Consider the following 24,943-nt stretch of genomic DNA (forward strand, 5'->3'; position numbering starts at 1 on the left):
TTTAAAAAAAAATTCCATTGAATTGATCCACAAAATGATAAAAAATATAGGATATCAATATCAAATGGACCAGTCGGGGTTTAAGTGGAGATAACTCTATTTGATGATGTGGACCATGTGAAGCTGAAGTTTTTAAAGTATATATTAGTATATAGATCTTGTGCCCACGTGTATTTGCATGCTATATTCAAGAAAGAAAACACAAATTAAGGGAACCAACCAAATTTAACAAAGTACACTTTTTCAATAAAAAATGGCGCAATTTTTTAATTTTGATATTTATTTTACATGTAGTCAGGTAGTTTTGCAGGTAGGGACCAGTATTAACCAGAGTTAATTAAGTGCAAATTCAATGAGATTAAAATTTAGGGTCCTGTATGCTTGCCTTTTTGCTTGCAAGGATCTGACACACATGACACATCTCCCTTACTTTCTGCTTCAAAGTCCTTTTTTTCACATGTTTTATATAAAAATAGGATCTGGAACAGTTATATATCTATGTCAATATATATGTTCCTAATAGGATGTAAAGTAGTCCAACTAATTATGATGTCTTGAAAGGCTATTTTATTTTCGATGGCGTCAAAGCAAAAAATAAAATAGCCTTTCAAGACGTCATAATTATTTGACTAGTCTCATCATGTAAAGATGCACACCTTCAAAGAGTTGCAGGTAGAACATCACAGGCACTTGTTTCTATCCATGGGAAGGTCCACCATCCATATGTAATAGAATATATGTTCTCTAGTTCACATATATAGCAAATCCCAAATTACATGAATTAGTATTTGTATATATATTAAAATGAAGTATACTATTAGGGGGAGGGTTGGTCGCCCACTAACATGTTTAACCCCGCCACATTCATTACGTGCCTGTCCCATCAGGAGCCTGTAATTCAGTGGTTGATGTTTGTTTCTGTATATCATATTTGTTTTTCGTTCATTATTTTGTACATAAAATCAGGCCGTTAGTTTTCTCGTTTGAATAGTTTTTACATTTGTCATTTTGGGGCCTTTTATAGCTGACTATGCAGAATGGGCTTTATGGGTAAATATGACTGTTTGGAAGATCTTAATCATTACCTGCAAATATCTCAATGTAAAATTCAAGCCCATTAATTTTAAGTATTAAAAGTAAACACAAAATGGTATTCAGGTATTGTTAATTTAAAAAATTCTATTTGACTTTAAATATTTTTAAATAGTTATTAATAAATAATAACTAGACATGCTAGATTAGCACTGGTCATTTGTTTTATAAATGAGACACCAGCTCACCATTTCAAGATTAACTCTGCATTGGAAACACTGCCAAAGAGAATGTGTTTTCTTTCTTGTACTGCATGTATACTAATTTTGTTTACTAACTAACATGCATGACTAATGGTAAACTGAATAATATTGATTTTTTAATGTTTTTGTGAAAAATGCATTTGTGTTGTACCGACATCTAGTTTTAAACAAACTTTCAAGCTAACAAAATGAAATGTTCAATATTTTTGTTTAATTTCTGCATCATGTGCATGTTCTATTCCTCATTAATTTATTTGACAAAGAAAAAACTAACTGTCCAAAAAGATAGAAGAGTTCTTTTACATGTGTACTAAATTATTTAACTAAGTTATCGTACTTGTATACAGTGGCTAAACCAATGAACGAGAACAAAAGAAAATTCACTCGCCTTATGAGAAAATCAACAGTAAAACAATGCCGGTGACGATACTGATCAAAAGTTATTTCTAAACAATAATCATGATAATCGTACATTTTAAGGAAATTATTTGTTTGACTGTGTTATTAGAAACAATAATATACATGTACATGGAAAGACACAATGTCTTATGTTTATTATTTACAGCGATAATTGCATTAGAAGCTTGTGAAACTGAAATTTAAAAAATTTAAATCTTTGCTGCATTTTGATAAAAAAAAATTTGGAAAAAATCATGAACATACAAAATCTTTTAAGACCTTTCAGTATGTTAAGGTCAAAAATATTCTGAGTGTTCCACATAGTACTTAGCATTTTACAATTTCCCCAAAAATACCTTTTTTCACATCTTAACTTTTGGAGTACACCAGTCTGCTCTTGTCACTTGAACTTTCCATATAGAAATATTGTCTTTTTCGTGAATATAACAATTTAAAAGTCATGTATGTCATGTATGTGCAGGTTAAAAAATTAAAGATAAATATTTTTATAAAGTAGGTTATCTGTTAAAATATTTTTACCATGCCTTATACAATTCTAAGAAAAGATTGTCTCAATTTGGATTATTTCTGTACATGAATTTGTGGTCTTCTCGATCTATTCACTTTCAATGTTTACATCCGGATAAGGTCTGCTTGAATTTGCTTAGTAACTTAATTTGGAAAGTGTTAATCTTTACTGCATATCAGTCGATTCCATTGGAAATTTTTCCCTGAACTTCTCTGATCTAGCTGCATACATATACAGATAATTGGGTTTTCCAGAGAGGTATACAGGCAATAATATTTTTTTTTGAGGTTGGTACTCCTGAAATTTATTCGCATATAGCAACATTTTAAACCAATTTTACAGAAAGCTCCTAAAGCCTGTTGTACTCATCGTTTGCTACTTTAGGAGGGAAATGGTAACTTTATATGAAAATTTATCCTGCAATCAACATTTCTTCTATACATATACAGGTTGACAGATAACGTGAAGGGATAAATGTATAGTGTAGGTTTATAGTCTCCTGGTATCCCACTTCTGTAGTGAGCAACCGGTTATATATATTCAAATTACTGTTTAGGTCCCAGTTCAATTTGGGGTTCTCATATGCAGTCTGCATTTACACATGTTGATTTCATTAAAAAAAAAATTCAGCTGTTCGGAAGTAAAAACATCTATACTTTTACATGTTTTAAGGACAAAATTGTTAAATTGTAGGATAAAAACAATATTCGTACATTGTCATGATTGTAGGAAAATATAAAATGTATAAATTTGTACGAAACAGAAGAAAATCTCATTGAGTTTTGCTTTTCTCTCTGTTTCTAAAGCTCATTTAAATAAATTTTATAGTTTCCTACAATGTACGGATGTTGTCTATTTACATTCTTAAAATATATGAATTTGAACAAACTTATAGATATGTTAATTACAGTTGATAAATACATGTACTTATGACTTGACATGCTAGATAATTGAGTTGGACATTTTCCTCGACGATTATGATTTATTATGAAGATAGCATTTTCTCATACATCTTGCATACATGTATATGTTGCTGCAGAAAGAAATATACCAGTATGTATAAACAGCAGTGGTGTTATACTTTTGCATGTTTCCTATCAAATTTAACAATATAGCAGTCTTCATGATGAACTTTAAAATCTACAGGCCCAGAGCTCAATTTTTGGAAAATTTTAGTTAGTTTCTGTTGGCCTGTAGATATGATTTTTGCTGTGGCCCGAGAGCAGTTTTACAAACCTGGGCTGCTGGGCCTGTGGTTCAGTGTGAAGACTGATATAGTGAATACAAATGAACATGATGAAGGTTTTAATGTAAAATATAAACAATTCATGGCCATTAGCTTGGCTGATTATAAAGAATTGTGGAATAATACTGCCTACATCATGACCAACTGGCCTAGGTGGAAAATTTGATTTGATTTGAGGAGATAGGGCAACTCACTAGACTTGTAATGTGACAATGTAAATTAAATCTGATACAGTTATTTTTCACATGTTCATCACATTTATCCTATAGTTAACATTGAATTGCAAGAACAAAAGTTTAATTATGACAGGGTCCAAAGGTCATAGGATGAAATAATAAGTATGGTGTACAACACATCATCGCAATGGCCTTTTCAATCCGACTCAGGTTTAATATTGTCATGATCTGACATGATGATTATCTCGATTTTAGATTCTGGTAAGATGGTGTGGTAGAGAATTATGGGTAAGAAAGATGCAGCTGGCGTAAGGGCAGGTCCAGTAGACCAGTATAGGAAACAGATAGGTAAATGATGACAACATTATTGTCATGATCATAATATTTTTGTATCTCTGAACAAAATTAGACATGTGACACATTTGGTTTTATGTCAATGAGACTAACAATACAATAATATTAATCTCTTCACAAAACATTAAACAATTGTAAAAATGGCAAGTCAGGACATTGGTATAAGACATGTTGGAGGCTGGTACCAAAGAAAATGTAAAATGTATAGTTGAAGTTTTTTTATACCCAGTAGTTTGAAGTTTTTTTATACCCAGTAGTTTGAAGTTTTTTTTATACCCAGTAGTTTTGATTGTAAGAAAAAGGATTGGTCATTTAGGGAATTTTGCACATTGTTGCATGTTTTATGAAAATATAATTTCATCTTCAATGTTCATTTTGCATATGTTCTACTGGAATGCTGAATGATCGAGAAAAAAGGGAGAAAAAGCTCTAAAGGAATTGTCATGGCTATATATATGTTGAAACAGTTTTTAAAGGGCTCATCAATCTACATCTTCTTATCCTGATCATTGGAATAACAAAAAGTATCTATAGACAGTCATCATGGTCAGGGGAATTCCTTAAATTACTGACTAGATGACCGGTCATGTCAGGTGATGACCTTGTACTGAATTTGGGATAATGACATGAAAATCACTTGTTTAAGTATCATACTGCCAGTCAGGGGTACTACTTGTACACGTAATTTTTATTTACTTGAAGAAGTAAATATTAATATACTTATATAAGTTAATTTGTAGGATACTTATACAAGTGTATTTTATTTACTTGTATAGGTAAACAAAGATTGGGCTTAGTTATGTCCCTTAGACATTCAGACTTTTTTACTTATACAAGTAAAAAAGTCATCCTATCTTCTTTTCTTGAATTCTTAGGACTTCTTTGCTCTCATAGAATTTTTGATTGTCTGTCCTTTGCAGATGTCTTTACTTATCATTTAAGTGTAATTTCATGGACAATGAAAATCTCATTTGTCTGTTATCTTCAGAACACTGCTCATTTACAAGCCCCCAAGGGGCAATTTTGAAGGCCTTTTGCAAATACTTAAGATCTTTGGGCAATCAGTTTCTTTGTTGAATTAATGAGATGAAACATTGAACTCTAATAAAAAATTATGAGCTAACCTGAGAAAAATTGTTAAAGGCATGTTTTTACATCTCAAAACTTGAGAATTTTTGTGGGATTGTAAAAAAAATTTACTTATACAAGTAAATTTTTGAGAAAATTAAGGGGAGATTATTGAAACATTATAATTAACTTATATAAGTTTATTTTATTTACTTCTTCAAGTAAATAAAGATTACTTGTACAAGTAGTACCCCTGACTGACTGCCATGACTGCTGTCAATTTTGTCCAAAAAAGTCACTTCTTTTAGATTTATTTTATCAATTGCCCCCCACTATTTTCAACACCCCTGAATAGTTAAATTTTGGTGGCAAGCAGTAAAATTTTATCACAAAACCTGGAAGCTGAAACCTGGAATTTTACAGGAAAAGTACTCCCACCTGCCCACTGCTGGGAAAATCTGTAAAGAAAGTTAGTAAAAAACTGTCTTAGTACTGTCTGATTAATATTTAAAGCCTTCATTATAGCATTTTATCAACAAATTTATAATTTACAGATGAATGATTGCATCAAAGGCATAAACCTTGCTACTTACATGACTTAAAAGAAGCAAAAGGTCTATTTTTTCAATATTACTCAACATAAGATATAATCTAAACCTGTATGTTTAAAATTTTGGTAAAAATACAAACTGACAGAAAATTTAATTTGCTACTTAAATGAGTGATTTAAAAATCACTTATTTCAGTAATTCCTAACTGATAGAAAACATAAAAAATATTCAATGAAGCAGAAAAAAAAAGAAGATAAGAAACACTACTTCACCCTATGTTAATATGGATATTACCTGTGCTCTGATAAAATAATTATACAAATGCTTTCTGTATTGCATTGATTGCAGAAAGCAAAAAGGTATCAAATCTTTTGACATTCATCATGTACATGACATTGAAATCATGCTATCTTACCCTTTAATATTGGTGGCTGTGCTTCTGTTGTAGAAAGGTATGCTGTATTTGTTATACCGGTACATCATTATGCACTTTACATGTATGTACATGTTTTATAGCGGACTATGTGGTATGGGTTTTACTCATTGTTGAAAGCCTTATGGTGACCTATATATAGTTGTTAATGTCTGTGTCATTTGGTCTCTTGTTGAGAGTTGTCTCATTGGCAATCGTACCACATCTTCATGTACATGTATTATGTTACAAAAATTAAAAGTCTAATTTATTTACATTCACATGCCCTAATTCATTGTTATTTTACATGTTGATTGTTCAATTCTTAGAGACCAGGCAGTAAGTGAGGTAAAAAAAAATTTGGCAGAAAGCAGAGTTGAGAACTGGTCTTCCTAGAACATCCTATGGATCTGCCCCAGTGGAGTGAAGCCTTAGGTGTTGTTTTTTTTTTCTTTGGCGAACATGTTATTTAGTCAAACATTCCTTATTTTTGAATTTTCAGAGAAATTCTTCATGCATCAATGCATAATTCTTTCCACAAAAATCAATTTAATTTATTACAAAACAAGCGTAAAAAAACTTTACAGTAGTTTTTCAAAAGTATACATTTAATATATCTCAATCTTTATTTTGATCATTCTGTCTTATTACATGTATGTATCTGTATGCATGTTTTTTTTATGTTTATACATGTAACTGTGTAATATGGTTGACTTAGCTAAATAATAGCTCACATGACACTTCTCTAAATTTGTTATTGAACTTTCAAATATGGTACATACTCAAAAACAATATCTGGAAAATTCATCTAGTCGATTAAACATGTTAAAATGAAGTTATATTTACAGGAAAACAAGATTATAAGAAAAGTAAAAAAGAAATAAAGAGTCAGAAACAAAGAGCAGAAAAGAAGAAATCTGCCATTGGTGTAAAGGTAAATTAATCATGAAACAAGATATGTGAGGTTTACATCAATGAGACACTGACAGCAACCCTGAAACAAGAGATATGAGGTATGCATCAAGGAGAGCTCAACCCATAAACATGTTAAAGAAGAGATGCAAGGTATACATCAATGAGATAGTAACCTTAAACCCAATAAAATTAGAACAAAAATATATAGGCAAGGTATATATCAATGTATATCATGTATATGGTCTTTTATCATGTCAATAATAGACAAGTTCCTATACCATGTATACCAAATGTCAAGCTATAAATTGTCCTGAGTCTACAGCATGGTCACAGCATTACTTAAACAAGTAACTATCATCATTACCTATGCAATTTATGTTGAAAATAATGCTCTTTTGATATTACTTAAATGTAAGTTACTTTTGTAAATTTCATATACCTGTATACTTAGGTGTAAATTCCACTATCTTAAACAAAGTCTTTTGAAAGCAGTCAGAGCTCTGACATAAACAAGTCAGAATAAAATGACTTCTTCAAGTCAGAAAGTGTTTTGAAATTCTGACCTGTACGCGTCAATTTTTTGTTTTGCGTAGTTTCACTCGAGTCCGTCAAACCAGAAGTTATTTTGAATTTGCCGCCGATCTACGACACATACGATCACGTGGTTTTTTGCAAGAGATCACGTGTTTGAGAGTCGTTGTTTTGGAAGTGTCTCGAACGAGAAATCATTGAATATTATATTGATTATTTACGATTTTTAGTGAAAATCTAGGTCATTGTGGGCATTTTTAGATAGGTAATTCATATTACCTCCGTATTTTCATGGGCATTTTTATATTTTTTGCCTATTAAGAAGTTCCTTGCAAGTGATTTTTTTGCTGTTTCATGAAGGCGCGCGACCTGTAAATACGGACGCGTGGTCTTTGAGATGACCTGGTGTTTGACAATTCTGACTTGTTCAGGTCAGAAAATGTTGTTATGATAATGAATTGTTATTTTCGGGAGATAACTCGTGTTGTCTTAAACAATATTAACATTATTAACCAGTCAGTGCAATTTAAAAAGTAAAATTATTGCTTCGAGCTGAACATCGTCACGTGATTTTTCTATTTTTAAACTCAATCACGAATTGATTTTTTAAGAGGGTGGTAAAGGGTTATTTTCGTGCAACGTGATCGCCGTTTTTTATTCCACGTTCAACGTGTTTTTACTTTTTTATTTAACGTTCAGTCGTGCAAGACAGGTGCCTCGTTCAACGTGTTCTGCTTATTTAATTTTACGTGCATCGTGATTTTCAAATGCTTATTTTGCGTGCTCGGTATTTTTCAAATAAAATTCAAATACTTGGCAGGGATCGTCAAGAAATACTTTTTTAAAAGCCGTAAACCATTTACATCATAAATGTGTATACTAAATCGGGAATAACAAGTAAAACAGAGAGTTTATATAAAAGAAGACAGTGACTAAATCACAAAAGGTTCACAACAGTCTATTTTTCGTGCAACGTTCATGACAGAAATTATTTCACGTTCAACGTGAAATTATGTCTTATTTCACGTTTTTTCCGTGCAAGCACCCCCCCTTTACCACCCTCTTTTAACCTTTCTGATTCGTTTCTCCCTATGAGAAAAACGGTCATTGTGAATATTGATATGATGATAATGAAACGAAAATGGGAAAAATTTTAATAAAAGAAAAAGGAAGGGAGGGGTTTAACTAAAGAACCCAAGGGTTTTTTTTTTTATTTTTAAAGTTATAACTTGAGAACAATAAGTGATGCACACAAGTGGTCTTCATTTATGATCATGGGACATGATAAAACAAATCAAATGAAATGTAGGGCAAGTCTCCAGGGATCACCCCTATCCCTGTGATTTCTCTAGTCCTCTTTATAACTTTATAATGTCAAATAAACGTATTTACACTTTTGGTATTTAGCTATATTTTGCCTCCGAATGACCTTAGATCTACTCCGAATCACCTTTTGACGTCAGGCAACAATCACTTTTTAATTGTGACGTCAAATGTTTTGAATTATGATGTCAAAGTTTACGGGAACCTGTGTGATTTTACGTAATGGCGGACAAATTTGCATACAAGTGTAAATACGTCTATTGATTTGAATGAAATATACCGGGCTAGTCTCCAGGTTTACCCCCACCCCCTGCCATTTGCAAATGTTCTTATATTTTGTAAACGGTAGAGATCCCCACCCCTAAACCATATACATTCTTGTATGGGACAATTTAACAAATCAAATGATATGTTGGGGAGGTCCCTGGGGGTCACCCCTACCCCTCCTGTTTGAAAACTTGCAAACGGTCGAGATCCCCACCCCTAAACCATATATTTTCTTGAATAGGACAATAAAACAAATCAAATGAAATATAGGGGAAGTCCCTTGGGGTCACCCCCACCCCCTCCTGTGTGAAAACTTGTAAACGGTCGGGATCCCCACCCCTTAACCATATATATTCTTGTAAGGGTCAATAAGACAAATCAAATGAAATAAAGGTGAAGTCCCTGAGGGTCACCCCACCCCCTCATGTTTGAAAACTTGTAAACCGTCGAGATCCCCACCCCTAAACCTTATACATTCTTGCACAGGAAAATAAAACAAATCAAATGAAATATAGGGGAAGTCCATTGGGGTCATCCCCATCCCCCTTTTTGAAATGTTCTGGATCACCACCGCTAAAGGTAAACCATATGATATTCCTGTTCGTCATTTCAAGAAGATTTGAATGACATGCAGGGTCAAACCCTAGGCGTCACTTATGCATAACACTTTACTAGACAAAACCAATTTGTACTGGAACTTGCCCAATGTCAGGCAACCATGGGAATGACGAATTATGGGAGCTTTTTTTTTTGGAGACTTCGTAACAGCATCCTGTTACAATTATTTCTTGTTTATTTTAATCTGCTGAGAGACCACCTTAATTTACATATTATATTTATCAGTGTTTGTGCAAACAGAATTGTCTATTCAGTATTATTTTCCTCTCACATGCATCACATCTTATTAATTACATGGATATAGGAAGATGTGGTATGAGTGCCAATGAGACAACTCTCCATCCAAGTTACAATTTATAAAAGTAAACCATTATAGGTCAAGGTACGGCCTTCAACACGGAGCATTGGCTCACACCGAACAGCAAGCTATAAAAGGCCTCAAAAAATTACTAGTGTAAAACCATTCAAACGGAAAAACCAACGGTCTAATCTATATAAAAGAAAAATAAAAATTTTGGCATATTTGTTTTCCTCTGAAATTACACATCTATAATTCTTACCCCAGATGCTTAGCCACATGAAGCATTTACCTCTTATTTGAGACATAGATAGTCTTTGTTTCTACAGAAGTGAGAAGAACATTGGAAGTCAGAATGTTCTGACTTATAAAAGTCTGAATGTTCTGACTTAATAAGGTCAGAAAGACTCAGAATGATCTGAAAATACTGACTTTTTTTAATGTTTAGAGTATTTTAGAATATGAATGCACTTGTCATGCTAGTACCATAAGAAACCCTGACAAGATTTTGTTCCCTAACAACAATTTTTAAAGATATTAAGAATAACAAGTGTACAATGGAACATAAATTACAAAGTTATAAGTGTTGTGAAAAAAGCTATTTAAAAAAAATCAATAGATAGTTATCTTTCAACTTTTACATGTATTTAAAAAACAGTGAAAATATTATGGATTATATGTACGGCTTCTTGAAGGACAACAAAGTCACCATATTTGGTCTGAATTTGTATGTTTTTTCTCCTCAAAATTTTTTTAACATTAATAATGTCGGCTTTTTTCTTAACTAATTTTAAACATTCTTAATTATAATTAAATTTCCCCAACATTTTGCTTACAAACTCTTTAATTTCTAAAGTCGAATTGAAAGTTGTCTTCACAGATTCAATGTGTCTGAAAATGTTATATTGAAAAAACAATACTTTTATATCCTCAAATAAAATGGGCATACCATGAGTTTAATGGTCATGCAGATATGCAATCCAGGATGTTAACAATCAGAGTTTAGATTACAGTCATATAGTAATAGGCAGAGTTTTTCTTATATAATCAATAACCAGAGTAAAGATAATTGATTAATAGAGGTTTAGTTTAATATAAGTAATAAACAAAGCTAATTAATACACTTGCAATCACATACATGTAGTTAAATTAGTAAATACAGAATATTCATACAAAATTCAGACAGAAATACTGTAATAGGTCAAGTCATTAGGGACGACATCAAAAGTTCAATGTAGGATAAAAAACTTAATTCACATCACATAGTTTTTTCACTGACCCCCCCCCCCCCCCCCCCCCCCCTTTAACTTAATTTGGGAAAGATTGATTGACCAATATGGATTTATGTAAAATCGATTTTGGATAAACAAAACTTGCAGCAACTTTCACCCCACCCTCACCCCCAAACTATTTGATTTAAGTTTTTTTATCCTACATTGGTCTTTTGATGGCGTCCCTTAGAATGTGCTGACTTTGTACATGTTGTAGTGATAGTTATGGCACCCATACAACATATAGGAATCAGTCAAAAGGAGAGAAAAATTCCTGTAATTTGTCACATAGTGACATTTGTGAGTCGGAATAACAAAATATAGACTCATTAATCTCTCCATCTTTTCAAAAATTATGAACCAGATTTTATGCATATCCATTTAGTTTTTGACGGACTCTTTTAAGTCAGAACATGATTGGACCTGTTTGAGTCAATTTGCAGAACAAAATTTCCAATCAAAGCTATGTGTTCTTCCTCTTAGCCCCCTTCTGAATCTGCCACTGATGAGTTTATTAATTGATTTTTCCATACATTATAATTAATATCAAATGGCAATGCCTGACTTAATAATTTCAATAAATTTAGTTTTTGACTGATTTTTTAAAGTCAGAACATGACTTGACCTGTTTAAGTCAATTTGCAGAACAAAATTTCCAATCAAAGCTAGGTGTACTTCCTTTAAGCCATGCAATGCCCGGCTTAAATATTTCAATAAATTTATTTTAGTTTTGGACTGACTCTTTTAAGTCAGAACATGATTTGACCTGTTTAAAACAAAATACATTTAATATTGAATATACCAAATAAACTTTTTTATAGTCCTCATTATTGTGACTTATGGGGACTTTATTCTCTCTGTCTTTTATCTGGCTCACCCATACATTTTTAAATCAATATGACAATACTATACTTAAAAGTTGTAATAAGTTTAGTTTTGTTTGACTCTTTGAAGTCAGAACATGATTTGACCTGTTAAAGTCAGTTTACAGAACAAAATTTCCAATCAAAGCTAGGTGTACTTCCTTTAAGCCCTGCTTCTGAATCTGCCATTTTCGAGTTTATTATTTGATAAGTTTTTAGAAACAATTAAGTCAAATGGTTATTTATTTTAGGGGATCTTACATATATTTCCTGTGTCTTTTATCTGACGTTCCCATACATTCATTAAATAACATATGGCAATGCCCAGCTTATATATTTCAATAAACTTATTTTAGTTTTGGACTGACTCTTTTAAGTCAGAACATGATTTGACCTGTTTAAAACAAAATACATTTAATATTGAATATACCAAATAAACTTTTTTATAGTCCTCATTATTGTGACTTATGGGGACCTTATTTCCTCTGTCTTTTATCTGGCTCACCTATATATTTTTAAATCAATATGACAATACTATACTTAAAAGTTGTAATAATCAATATGACAATACTAGACTTAAAAGTTGTAATAAGTTAAGTTTTGTTTGACTCTTTGAAGTCAGAACATGCTTTGACCTGTTAATGTCAGTTTACAGAACAAAATTTCAAAACTGGTCTTTTACTCTAAGCCCCCCCCCCCCCCCTAATCTGAATCTGCCACTGTTGAGTTAATTATTTGATAAGTTTGTTTAGAAACAATTCAGTCAAATGGTTTTTAAAATAATATTTTTTATAACCAAAAGTTCCATATGTTAACTTAACAGAAAAAAAAGTCATGAAAATGCAGAAATAGAATAAAATGTTAAGATAATTTGATGAAATTTGTAAACAAAATACATTTGAATATTAAATATACCAAATAAACTTTTTTATAGTCCTCATTATTTTGACTTTATTATTGGGTGTCTTTTATCTGATTTTCCCATACATTCTTAAATGCATATGACAATTCCAGACTTAAAAGTTGCAATAATTAGTAAAAGTATAGTTTTTGACTGACTCTTTGAAGTCAGAACATAATGTGACTTGTTCAAGTCAGTTTGCACAACAGGATTTACCTCAAAGAAATATTAAGATATCAAATATATACCAAATAAACTTTTATATAGTTCTAAAAATTGTGACTTAATATTTGTGATATTTTTTCCTACTTGTATCCATATACATTCTAACAATCACATCACAATCATGACAATGACCGACTGTTACAGTTGCAATCCATTTAGTGTTTGACAGACTCTTATAAGTCAGAACATGATTTGACCTGCTTGAGTCAGTTTACAGAACACAATTTCCAATCAAAGCTATGTGTTCTTCCTCTTAGTCCCCTTCTAAATCTGCCACTGTTGAGTTTATTAATTGATAAGTTTTAAGAAACAATTAAGTCAAATGGTTATTTATCTTAGAGGATCTTGCATGTATTTCGTGTGTATTTTATCTGACTTTTCCATACATATCATTAATATCATCTGTTTGAGTCAATTTGCAGCACAAAATTTCAAATCAAAGCTATGTGTTCTTCCACTTAGCTCCCTTCTGAATCTGCCACTGTTGAGTTTATTAATTGATGTTTCCATACATTATCATTAATATCAAATGGCAATGCCTGACTTAAAAATTTCAATAAATTTAGTTTTTGACTGATTTTTTAAAGTCAGAACATGATTTGACCTGTTTAAGTCAATTTGTCAGAACATAATTTGACCTGTTCAAGTCAGTTTGCAGAACAAAATTTCCAATTAAAGCTAGGTGTACTTCCTTTAAGCCCTGCTTTTGAATCTGCCATTTTTGAGTTTATTATTTGATAAATTTTTAGAAACAGTTAAGTCAAATTGGTTATTTATTTTAGGGGATCTTACATATATTTCCTATGTCTTTTATCTGACGTCCTCATACATTCATTAATATCATATGGAAGTGTCCAACTTTAAAATTTCAATAAACTTAGTTTTGGACTGACTGTTTTAAGTCAGAACATGATTTGACCTGTTTAAAACAAAATACATTTAATATTGAATATACCAAATAAACTTTTTTATAGTCCTCATTATTGTGACGTAAAGGGACCTTATTTCATCTGGCTTTTATCTGGCTTTCCCATACATTTCAAAATCAATATTAAAATCCTAGACTTAAAAGTTGAAATAAGTTTAGTTTTGTTTGACTCTTTGAAGTCAGAAAATGATTTGACCTGTTAAAGTCAGTTTACAGAACAAAATTTCCAATCAAAACTAGGTCTTCTTCCTCTAAACCCCCCCCCCCCCCCCCTTTTTTTCCCTTTATCTTAATCTGCTACTGTTGAGTTAACTAATCATGTTAATTGATAAGTTTTTTTTAGAAACAATTCAGTCAAATGGTCTTTAAAATAATATTTTTTACAACCAAAAGTTCCATGTGTTAACTTAACAGAAAAGAAAAAGTCATGAAAATACAGAAATAGAATAAAATTTTAAGATAATTTGAAGAAACTTGTAAACAAAATACATTTGAATATTACATATACCAAACAAACTTTTTTTATAGTCCTCATTATTGTGACTTTATTATTGGGTGTCTTTCATCTGTTTTTCCCATACATTCTTAAATGCATATGACAATGCCAGACTTAGAAGTTGCAATAATTAGTTAAAGTATAGTTTTTGACTGACTCTTTGAAGTCAGAACATAATTTGACCTGTTTAAAACAAAATACATTTAAATATTGAATATACCAAATAAACTTTTTTATATAATCCTCATTATTGTGACTTTAGGGGACCTTATTTCCTCTGTTTTTTATCTGGCTCTCCCATACCTTTTTAAATCAATATGACAATACTAGACTTAAAAGTTGTAATAAGTTTAGTTTTGACTGACTCTTTGAGGTCAGAACATGATTTGACCTGTTAAAGTCAGTTTACAGAACAAAATTTCCATTAAAGCTAGGTGTACTTCCTTTAATCCAAGAAAGTCCTTGCTTTCAGACTGCTTCTGAATCTGCCATTTTCGAGTTTATTATTTGATAAATTTTTAGAAACATTTAAGTCAAATGGTTATTTATTTTAGGGGATCTTAACATATATTTCCTGTGTCTTTTATCTGACGTTCCCATACATTCATTTAATATCATATGGCAATGCCCGGCTTAAATATTTCAATAAATTTATTTTAGTTTTGGACTGACTCTTTTAAGTCAGAACATGATTTGACCTGTTTAAAACAAAATTCATTTAATATTGAATATACCAAATAAACTTTTTTATAGTCCTCATTATTGTGACTTATGGGGACCTAATTTCCTCAGTCTTTTATCTGGCTTACCTATACATTTTTTAATCAATATGACAATACTAGACTTAAAAGTTGTAATACGTTTAGTAAGTCAGAACATAATGTGACTTGTTTGAGTCAGTTTGCACAACAGTATTTACCTCAATGAAATATTAAAATAATAAATGTTTTGCTCTTAAAATTGAGAATGGAAATGGGGAATGTGTCAAAGAGACAACAACCCGACCATAGAACAGACAACAGCAGAAGGTCACCAACAGGTCTTCAATGCAGCGAGAAATTCCCGCAACCGGAGGCGTCCTTCAGCTGGCCCCTAAACAAATATATATACTAGTTCAGTGATAATGAACGCCATACTAAACTTAATACATTTAGCTTAAAGTGGATGAGAATATATCTTTTATTAACATAGTCTTATCATGAATAAGTGTCTTGTTTTTCCTTGAAAGATTTGAAGTATTGTCATGGTACTAGTAAATGTATCCAATATTGTATTTTGTAAATCTTTTGATATTCAGAAAATTGTATGATCCATTTTTTCTCACCTGGTTTTTCTTTGTATTTTGAAATAATTGAAAGTGATGAGATAAATATATTATGTTTAGATTCTGGAAAGGAGAAGGTATGATGTCAGATGAGCCCCACTTTTTAAAACTCTTTAATTCGAAACTAGTAATCACCATATTTTTATGGAGATTGATAACAAAGTGGTAGAAATGACTGCTTCAAATCAGAACAAAATTGACCTCTCGAAGTCAAAATGCATTAAAAAGGGGCATAAATCTTATTAGAATATGAAGATATTAAGTCACAATATTTTGTGCAAAAGCTGACCTGTGGAAGTCATTTTATGATAAATTAAAGTCTGACATAAACTGACCTGTACAAGTCATATTCTGTTGAGTGCAAGAAGGGAGACAACACTTACATCAAATTATATCTGACCTATGGAAGTCATTTTATTCTGACTTGTTTATGTCAGAGCTCTGACTGGAAAGTATCTCAGACATCTGGTTATTTTTCCCCATGAAGTGTAGCTTGTCCTCCTGAAACACTTTTTGCCTCCCAGACACACTTAGATTTAATATTGATGCTTCTTGATTCAAAGATTGGTATTTTGGGACTATTAAAATATCATTTTCCTGTAGAAATCTTGATGGTTGACAGATACAAATAGATGAAATTTGATTTTATTGAGTGTTGAAATTATTTATAATCTGTAATCTAAAGCAATTGTATGTGTTTCACATACTGTCTAACATCATTAAGTCTGGAGTAGAAGTGACCGGAGGAAAGTATTCGACTCATCTGAGGTTGAGTGTGTCTTAATAAATTTGGAATGCATGAAATACGGTATGATATTTGTGTAAATTAAATATTTTGAACATTGAGCTTTTTTTATATGGCAATTTATGATTGTGTATTCAATCTATATATTTTTTGGTCCATCATAGTAATTAAACACACAACATGCACCAGAACAGATTCATAACAGTCACAAATAAAATCAATACACCAATATTTACAAGGTCAGTCACTATAAATTATGTTAAACAAGTCCTGAGAGATCACTGATGTGCATGATGAAGGTCGTCTGCTTTACATTCAATTATTGTAAATTTTTCATAATTGTCAATGTCTTAATCCTTTAAGAATTTTATGCTTCTTTTCGTAAATTTATTGGGGTGTAAAAGCATTGACCGAAGTACATTTTGTATGTTATTTTTCTTCTAAAATAAAAATGTGCGCACGGTCAACGCTTTTACAACCCTATAAAGTTACTAAAAGAAGCATTCAATGCTTATAATTACATTTTTTTGCTAGGATCATGAAAACACGATTTCTCTTTTTCTTTTTTAACCTGTGCACTTGATTGTGTAAGCTCGTGTCAGGGATGGGGTAATCGTAATCTGTAATCGTAATCGATTGTAATTGATTACATTTTTTCCAGTAATCGACAGTAATCTGTAATCGAAGACATTTTCGATTACATGTAATCGTAATTTAATCGATTACAGCAAAAATAATGATGTAATCATCGATTACTTTTCGATTACATTTCGATTACTTTAGTAAAATAGTTTGATGAAATATAACCTATTTCAAATGAAAATATGTATGAATTCACTTTATAGTACATATAAAATAGAATGTATTAATAAGACTTCAGAGTCTATCAAATGCCTTTTTTGTATCTATTGTCTCAAGCTGGATTATGATCAACCAGATCTCCCACCAAATTTTACTGTATATCCAGCTTTTGAAACAATTGACTTTACTGTCTTTAATGCTTTTCAATAATTTAAAGACCTTTTATTTTGAAAAAAGAAAATAGATTAAAATAATAAATGAGTCTTATGTTAAGTTCTGTACTACATTGACATTAAAGCGTAATTATCAATAAGAGTTGGAATTTTAGCTAGAATAGATAAACAGTTGATTCGTCATAATATTATGATATAAAAAATTAGAAAGTATACAAAATCCTTTTGACAATGTACCAATGGCTATGCATTGAAATTCTTGTTCAGAAATAGATACATGTATCCCATTTTGACACTAAAAATACATATTGTTTATAATTTTGAATAGAGCATAAAAAATTCTCAACAAACTTCTTGTCTTTACTAATCAGATGATCAAGGACTTCTAATCAATGAGATGCCAACTTTGTTTTGATTTCAATTATGTCTTATTAAGAACAGATTTACATTATATTGCCCCAGGTTATAAAATGTTCTCCATTGGCAGTTTTATAACCTGTAATTAGGGAGGTTATCCAAACAACAGGATTAATGCATGCATGTATTAATTATAAATTTACATCTTTGAAATAAGCTGAACTAGTTAATTATTCTACTTTTTTTATATTTTTTCAGAGGAAACTTCCAACATTGTAATGAGCTATATTCAAATATAGTTAAAAATGAGTAAATACAAAATACCTAACTTAAGTCAGTATGACAGTAAAAAATTGCAAAATATGGAGAAAATAACCTAAAATATAAAGAAGTGACTGAATCCATGTGATGTCATTGCAAGAACTTTATCACCACTCACTCCTGTTGAAAACCAAAATTTCAAGAGTTTTTGAATATTTCGGATCCTCAGTAAGAGCTTCCATCTAGAAAACAACTGTCAACTTAAAATTTGAAAACAATGCTTTAAATGCTGTTTTTATAAAGTTCAAAATTTCCCCTATACATACGTTGAACAACATATTTGTGTTTAACTTTCTTTATTATTCTTTTGTAATTTTGTAGCATGTAATTGACAGTAATCGAAAAGTAATGTAATTACTTTTGATTATGTAATCGATTGCAATTGATTACATACAAAAATCAGAGTAATCAATTATTAATCGAATACACAAAAATTCCCCAAGTAATCGATTATTAATCGATTACATTTATCAGTAATCGTGCCCATCCCTGGCTCGTGTTATCATGAATGTTACATTTCATTTTGAAATGAAGGTTAATTTCAGAATGACGTGACATTGCTGTTGGCATGGTTAGCCAATCAAAATAACTTATTATAATGAACCATACATGTAATGTAATTATATCATTGTAACTATATATATTGAATTTTAATTCAAACTATTCATTTCATCTGGACTTTGGTCATTTGAATTCGTTTTCTTTTTATATCAGGTGAAATATGTTCATTGCACTAAAGTTCCACTTGGACGATCAACAAAGATGTTAATTTCCGGTCACCATAAACATGTCATTTTAACTATTATACAAAGAAGTTTGTTTATAATACAGCTTTAATCAGTTATGAAAATGATTAGGTAAAACATCTGGTTTGAATTTTTATCTTTAAGCCTGCATTTTTCGAAATTTCTTACTTTCAAACTTCGAGACATCGGGGGCAATTTACATAAATTCTCCATCGAAGGGACTATAAAATTAATTTGACTTATCCGAGAGTTCAAATCATCCAAGTTTGACTCATCCGTTGGTTAAAATGCATTGATTTAACGGGAATTTTGCAGGGACCGAGCAATTACTTCAACTCATCCGAGTTTCAACCCAACTGAGTTTGACAAACAACGAGGTTCAACTGTATATAATTGTAGTGATTAAATATTTCAACATTTAAAATGTTTAGAATAGTTTACCAAAAGAAGTAATATTTTTGTCAATATTTCTGAAAGTAACCTGTTATCCATTTCAATTAATTATTAATTCATAATTTTCAATTATAAAATAACGAAAAAATTCATAAAAGCTTCATGTAGTCCATGATTCTATTGAAATTCAAAATATCTCTATTGAATAAAATTTCGTTTTAATTGAAAAAAAATAACTTGTATTAGTAATGTCCCTGACTGTCCTTAAATCTTTTCTCTGCAACAACTAAGCTGGTTGGAACCAAACTAATGAAACTTGCCCACAATCATCCTAGGGATGTGTAGTAAAAAATGTGTCCAGTGATTCTGCCTACCAACCAGCATGACATTGATGCTGAAGTTAGAATACAGAGGTAAAGTGCAAATAATTGCTAATATCTAAACCTAATTAACAACTTTTTGCATCTTTTGAAAGATAGACATGCATATGATAGAGAGATTATCTTGAAAACTAATATAGATAGAGAGAAAGTTTAAAGAGTAAAACTGATCTAGATCTACAAATGAGTGAACATGACCAAAGTCTTCAGTCAACTCCTTAAATGAGTTATTGCCCTTTTAAAAATGGCAACTGCATGTATTTACCATTTTTTTCCAGACCTGATCCATATTGGGTTTTACAACAATGCTACAATAAAGTTCTTGGCTTTACTCAACCCTAAAACTAAATCTTACTCATACCTAATCCCTGAAACTAGTCAAACACTTAATCCTTACCCTAAAATAAAACAAACCATAACCTAACCCAAGCCTGAACTAAACCCAACTGAAAACTGATTACAACTTAAAATTCCTGTTAGGGACATGTGTCGCATGAAAACTACAAGGTTCCCAAAAGTAAATGAAGAGCTGATCGGGACATACAAAAAGAAGAACATGTTCTATAAAAGTTGTAGAAATACCAAAATCTAGATATAAATATGTAGGATGCACTTACATAAAAACATTGTTTCATAGAGACTATGGGTAGAATGTTTTTTCCAAGATATGTTTATCCAGGGATATTCCTTAGCAAGAAGAGTGATAAAGGCACTTTATTGCCTCTTATATAAGCTTTTATGCATTGTATGACTTAGTTTATGTAAGTAAAATACCTTTTTAATCACAGTGTTATTTATATTTTGCAGGAGATTATACTAGTACTTATTGCATTTCTAGCAGTGATGGTAGCAGTTTATGCATTTCTTTTCTGGCAGCTGTCTGGTAAAGATGTGAAGTAAACCAGTCATCCAGTTGCATCATAACATTGTCATTTAAATTACTGTGCTCTTTTCATTATGTGATTTAATTGAAATAGAACTTGATTAGTCAATCTAATGATTGAATAGATGATTATAAGACTGTTTAGGAATAATTGTTTCCTGTTTAAACAGAGCACTCAACATTTTGTAGACAGAATATCGTTAAAACCTCTCCAAAACGTGCGTAAAATGTTTATCTTGTGTAATTTGATTTGTCCCAATAATACTCACGATCCAATTCAACTTCCTGATGGGGAACCAGTAGTGATTGGTAGAAGTAAAGAAACCAGAATTATTGATCTGTCATGTTCACGACACCAGTTAGAAATCACTGCCAACTGGAAAACAGAAGATATAACTGTGAAACAGTTGGGAAGTAATTCCTCGTCAATTGATGGTATTGAATTGGAGAAAGATAGAGAGGTTAGACTACAGTTAACATCCACTCTATATGTTCTAACTGGATTGTATCCACAGAAGGTTGACATAAAGAAGAAAGCATCACTTAAAAACAACAAGAATGAGGAAATGAGTTCATCAAAAACTGATAAGAAAAGGCCAGCTGACCAGGAAGAAAAGTTAATTTCACCACCATCAAAGCGACAAAAAGTAGAAAAGAAAGAAAGTAATTCTGAAGAAGAACATATTAAAGATGTTGAGGAAAAGTTAAATCATCTGAAAAAATTAAAAAATGAAAAGATGAAAGATGCTGCTAAGGAAGTTAATACCGAAAGAGTACAAAAAGAAAAGCCAAAAGAAAATACAACAGATTTCAAATTTAGTGCAAAAAAGGAAGGTGAAGCTGCTTCTGAGAGTAAATGGGATCAATATGATAAGTTAGTCATTCATACAAGAAAAGGCGTTTGTTCAAGGTCAAAGATAGCAGGATTTGACATTGATGGTACTTTGATAGTAACACAGTCAGGTAATGTATTTCCAAAGCATCCTGGTGATTGGAGAATTCATTACCCAGAAATTCCCAAGAAACTGAAAGAGTTACAATCCGATGGTTATAAAATTGTATTCTTCACTAACCAGCTTGGTGTAGCACGAGGAAAAGTAAAGTTGGAAGATTTAAAGACAAAATTTACAAGATTGGTTGATAAACTTGGAGTACCAGTTCAGATTCTGATTGCCACTGATGGTGGCATGTACAGGAAACCTGCTCAGGGAATGTTTTACTATCTACAAGAGAAGGGAAATGATAAAATACTGGTTGATAAAGAATCTAGTTTTTATGTGGGAGATGGTGCTGGAAGACCAGAAAAATGGCAACCAAAGAGGAAGAAAGATTTCTCTTGTAGTGATCGATTGTTTGCTTTGAATATTGGAATCAAGTTTTACACACCAGAAGAGTTTTTCCTTAATCAGAAGCCTGCACCATATAATCTACCAGAATATGATCCCAGAAAGTTGAAATCTACTGATCCATTATGTGATCCTCCAGATGCTAAGATTGTATCAGATGAACCAGAAGTTGTTTTATTTGCTGGCTATCCAGGATCTGGTAAATCTTTCTTTGGTAAAAAGTACCTAGAACCAAAAGGATATGTTCATGTCAATCGAGATACGCTCGGCACATGGCAGAAATGTGTTTCTCTAACAACAAAGTCTCTGAAGGAAGGAAAGAGTGTAATGGTGGATAACACCAATCCTGATCAAGAATCAAGGGCAAGGTATATAGAAGTTGCCAAAAAAGCTGGAGTTCCTTGTAGATGTTTTGTTTTTAAAGCTACACAGCAACAGGCAATGCACAATGAAAGGTTCCGTGAGCTGACAGATAAAACGCACAAACCTATCAATGTAATGATTATGAATGGATTCAAGTCAAAGTTCAAAGAACCAAACATGAAAGAAGGCTTTACAGAAATCATTAAGATTAACTTTGTTCCAAAGTTTGATAACAAAAAACAGGAATTATTATATAAACAATTCCTTCTTGAAAAGTGAATTAGTGATGTGAAGAATTTTACTTTCTGACAATGTCTGATCAAAGAATGTTCATATCATTGTATGAGTGTTTAATTTTTAAATCTAGTAAATTGGTCATCTGTTTTTTTTGAAGTCACAAATCTACATCTATTTGTTAAAAATTAAAATTTATAAAGAAAAATGATGCAAATGAAATTTTGCAGTTTAAGCCTTCAAAGAATGCTTCTGTTAAGGCGAAGTGTACGTAATTAACTACTCCACAGAATTTTTTTAAATTTTACATGTGGATTCTGCTTGTAAAAATACATCACACAATAAAATAAAAAAAGGGGGTAACCGTATTCGTTTTTCAGATACAAGCTGTTGAAATTAACAGCATGATAAGCCAAAAATACAAAGGATATATAGGGAAAATCATAAAAATCGGCAGATATTTTTACTTTATCAAGATTTTCTAATTCGTTGCTCCACAGAATTTTTTTAAAAATCGATATGCGATTCAAAAATGAACGACGAACCCATTGGTGCAAAGAAAGTCCTTAGCAACCGTGCTAGTTTTCAAGCTATATCCTGTGGAAGTTTGATTTCTAGCGGAAAGAATAAAAACAATCGGCGACGTTATTGATGTCTACTGTAACGTCATCACAATTTCTACTCTATAACGCTATTATACCGTACAGTGTCGTAACAAAATCGTGAGTGTGTATAACCCATTTTCCTAATTATTGCAAATGCTCAAGCGTTAATTTCTGTGTCATTTGGACTTTTGTGGAGAGTTGTCTTATTGGCAATCATGCCACATGTTCTTTTTTTATATTGTAATGTTCTAATAATTATGAATCAAATATCAAGTTTAAAATTGTCCCAGTAAACACAGCGTTGACAGAATGATTCTATACGTATTTAAATAATCGGTTATAATATTGGTATCGCGTATACACGTCTTTTTTTAAATCTTATTTCTGCATGTTTGTATTTTAAAAAAGTGAATATAATTTGCTGCATCTTTTCATCCTTACCATTTCCGGCGCTATTCGAGGGATTGCGCACAAAGCCCATTTTTTGTCAGGTTCACACGCGTGCACGTGACACAACTCTGCAATTTTATTTTAAACATTTCCTGTCTCGATCGCTTTCCCTTTTCTTTAACTACACGACAAAGCATGATTTAATGTTTGCTGGAGATTTTAAGTAAAAAAGGTAATACTTTTTTGTTCCAGAATTTGTTTAATATCCACATGCACGACTCCCAAAAAATAAGAAAACTGCATCTGCATATTATCTTGAGAATTTTTATGACTGTAATAAGGTCAAAAGAAGAACCCGCATATGAATTTTAGCAAAGTAAAGCAGATCGGAGTTTTAACTTCACGTAGCACAGATCATTCCCAGTGTTAGCCTTAGCATTGCGTATATTGTGTATAATGCTATAGCATTGTGTATTGTGTAATGCTAAAGCTTTGTGCATAGTGATATGCTATAAATTAATGTACTGGTGTAATGCTATAAGAATGTACCAAGAGCGATGCTATACGAGTTTACCTAGTATATTGCCATACAAATTGTTCCTGTATATAATGCAAATGAATTGCAGTTTTGTTAATATAATATGAACATAAGGAGCTGTGGTATGATTGCAAATGAGACAACTATCTGCCACGTTTAAGGTAGATCGGGTGTCTTTTTCTGAGCGTCCGTTCTGATCATGTTAATTGCAAAAACTTTTTTGTTTTAAAAATATTTTACCAAGTATCATTTAATATACAACAAAATACCTAAAACTTGAAGTTTAAAGATTGAACTATCAAGAAATTAAGTGTCGTAAAGTATATTTAAAATTTTTGGGGATTTTTTCAAGAAAATAAGGCCCGTGACCCCTTATTTTTATTTGATATTTCGGAGTTATTAATGAAAAGCAATTCTCTCATCGAATTTTAGCCAATTCTGTTTCCGCAATAAGGAAAACTTAAGTTTCCCCTATATCAACAATATAAAATAACCCAAATTTCGTTAATTTCAATGTGTTATTACGAAAAAACAAGGTCCTTGATCCCCAGTTTTCATATTGAAATTAAAAATTACATTGACACAGAAGTCTTACAGAAGTTTAAGAAAAATCTATCGTCCAACATTTAGACACCCCAGCTACCTTAAAGGATGTGGATGTAAGCAATTGTTATAGGC

The 24,943-nt window shown here is 31.4% G+C and overlaps 2 protein-coding genes across 2 annotated transcripts; both read left to right on the forward strand.

The window, feature by feature from the left end:
• The first annotated feature begins 30 nt into the window (after positions 1-30).
• Positions 31-20,855, forward strand: LOC127701906 (triple QxxK/R motif-containing protein-like). The gene is made up of 4 exons (XM_052205886.1): positions 31-137; positions 3,901-3,993; positions 6,879-6,964; positions 20,714-20,855. The coding sequence occupies exons 2-4, from the start codon at positions 3,930-3,932 to the stop codon at positions 20,804-20,806; spliced, it is 243 nt and encodes an 80-aa protein (XP_052061846.1). The 5' UTR covers positions 31-137; positions 3,901-3,929; the 3' UTR covers positions 20,807-20,855.
• Positions 20,856-20,914: 59 nt separating this feature from the next.
• Positions 20,915-22,975, forward strand: LOC127701891 (bifunctional polynucleotide phosphatase/kinase-like). Its single transcript, XM_052205866.1, has one exon. The coding sequence runs from the start codon at positions 20,915-20,917 to the stop codon at positions 22,775-22,777; it is 1,863 nt and encodes a 620-aa protein (XP_052061826.1). The 3' UTR covers positions 22,778-22,975.
• The last annotated feature ends 1,968 nt before the right edge of the window (positions 22,976-24,943 follow it).

Source organism: Mytilus californianus, unplaced genomic scaffold (genome assembly GCF_021869535.1).
Source record: "Mytilus californianus isolate M0D057914Y unplaced genomic scaffold, xbMytCali1.0.p SCAF_5, whole genome shotgun sequence".
Taxonomy (NCBI): Eukaryota; Metazoa; Mollusca; class Bivalvia; order Mytilida; family Mytilidae; genus Mytilus; species Mytilus californianus.

Bases quoted from the DNA above. Each gene is read 5' to 3' on its own strand.
- LOC127701906 (XM_052205886.1), top strand. From the start codon at position 3,930: ATGGGTAAGAAAGATGCAGCTGGCGTAAGGGCAGGTCCAGTAGACCAG. The intron at 3,994-6,878 runs GTAAATGATGAC...TTATATTTACAG, and splicing joins CCAGTATAGGAAACAGATAG to GAAAACAAGATTATAAGAAA. The intron at 6,965-20,713 runs GTAAATTAATCA...TATATTTTGCAG, and splicing joins AATCTGCCATTGGTGTAAAG to GAGATTATACTAGTACTTAT.
- LOC127701891 (XM_052205866.1), top strand. From the start codon at position 20,915: ATGATTATAAGACTGTTTAGGAATAATTGTTTCCTGTTTAAACAGAGC.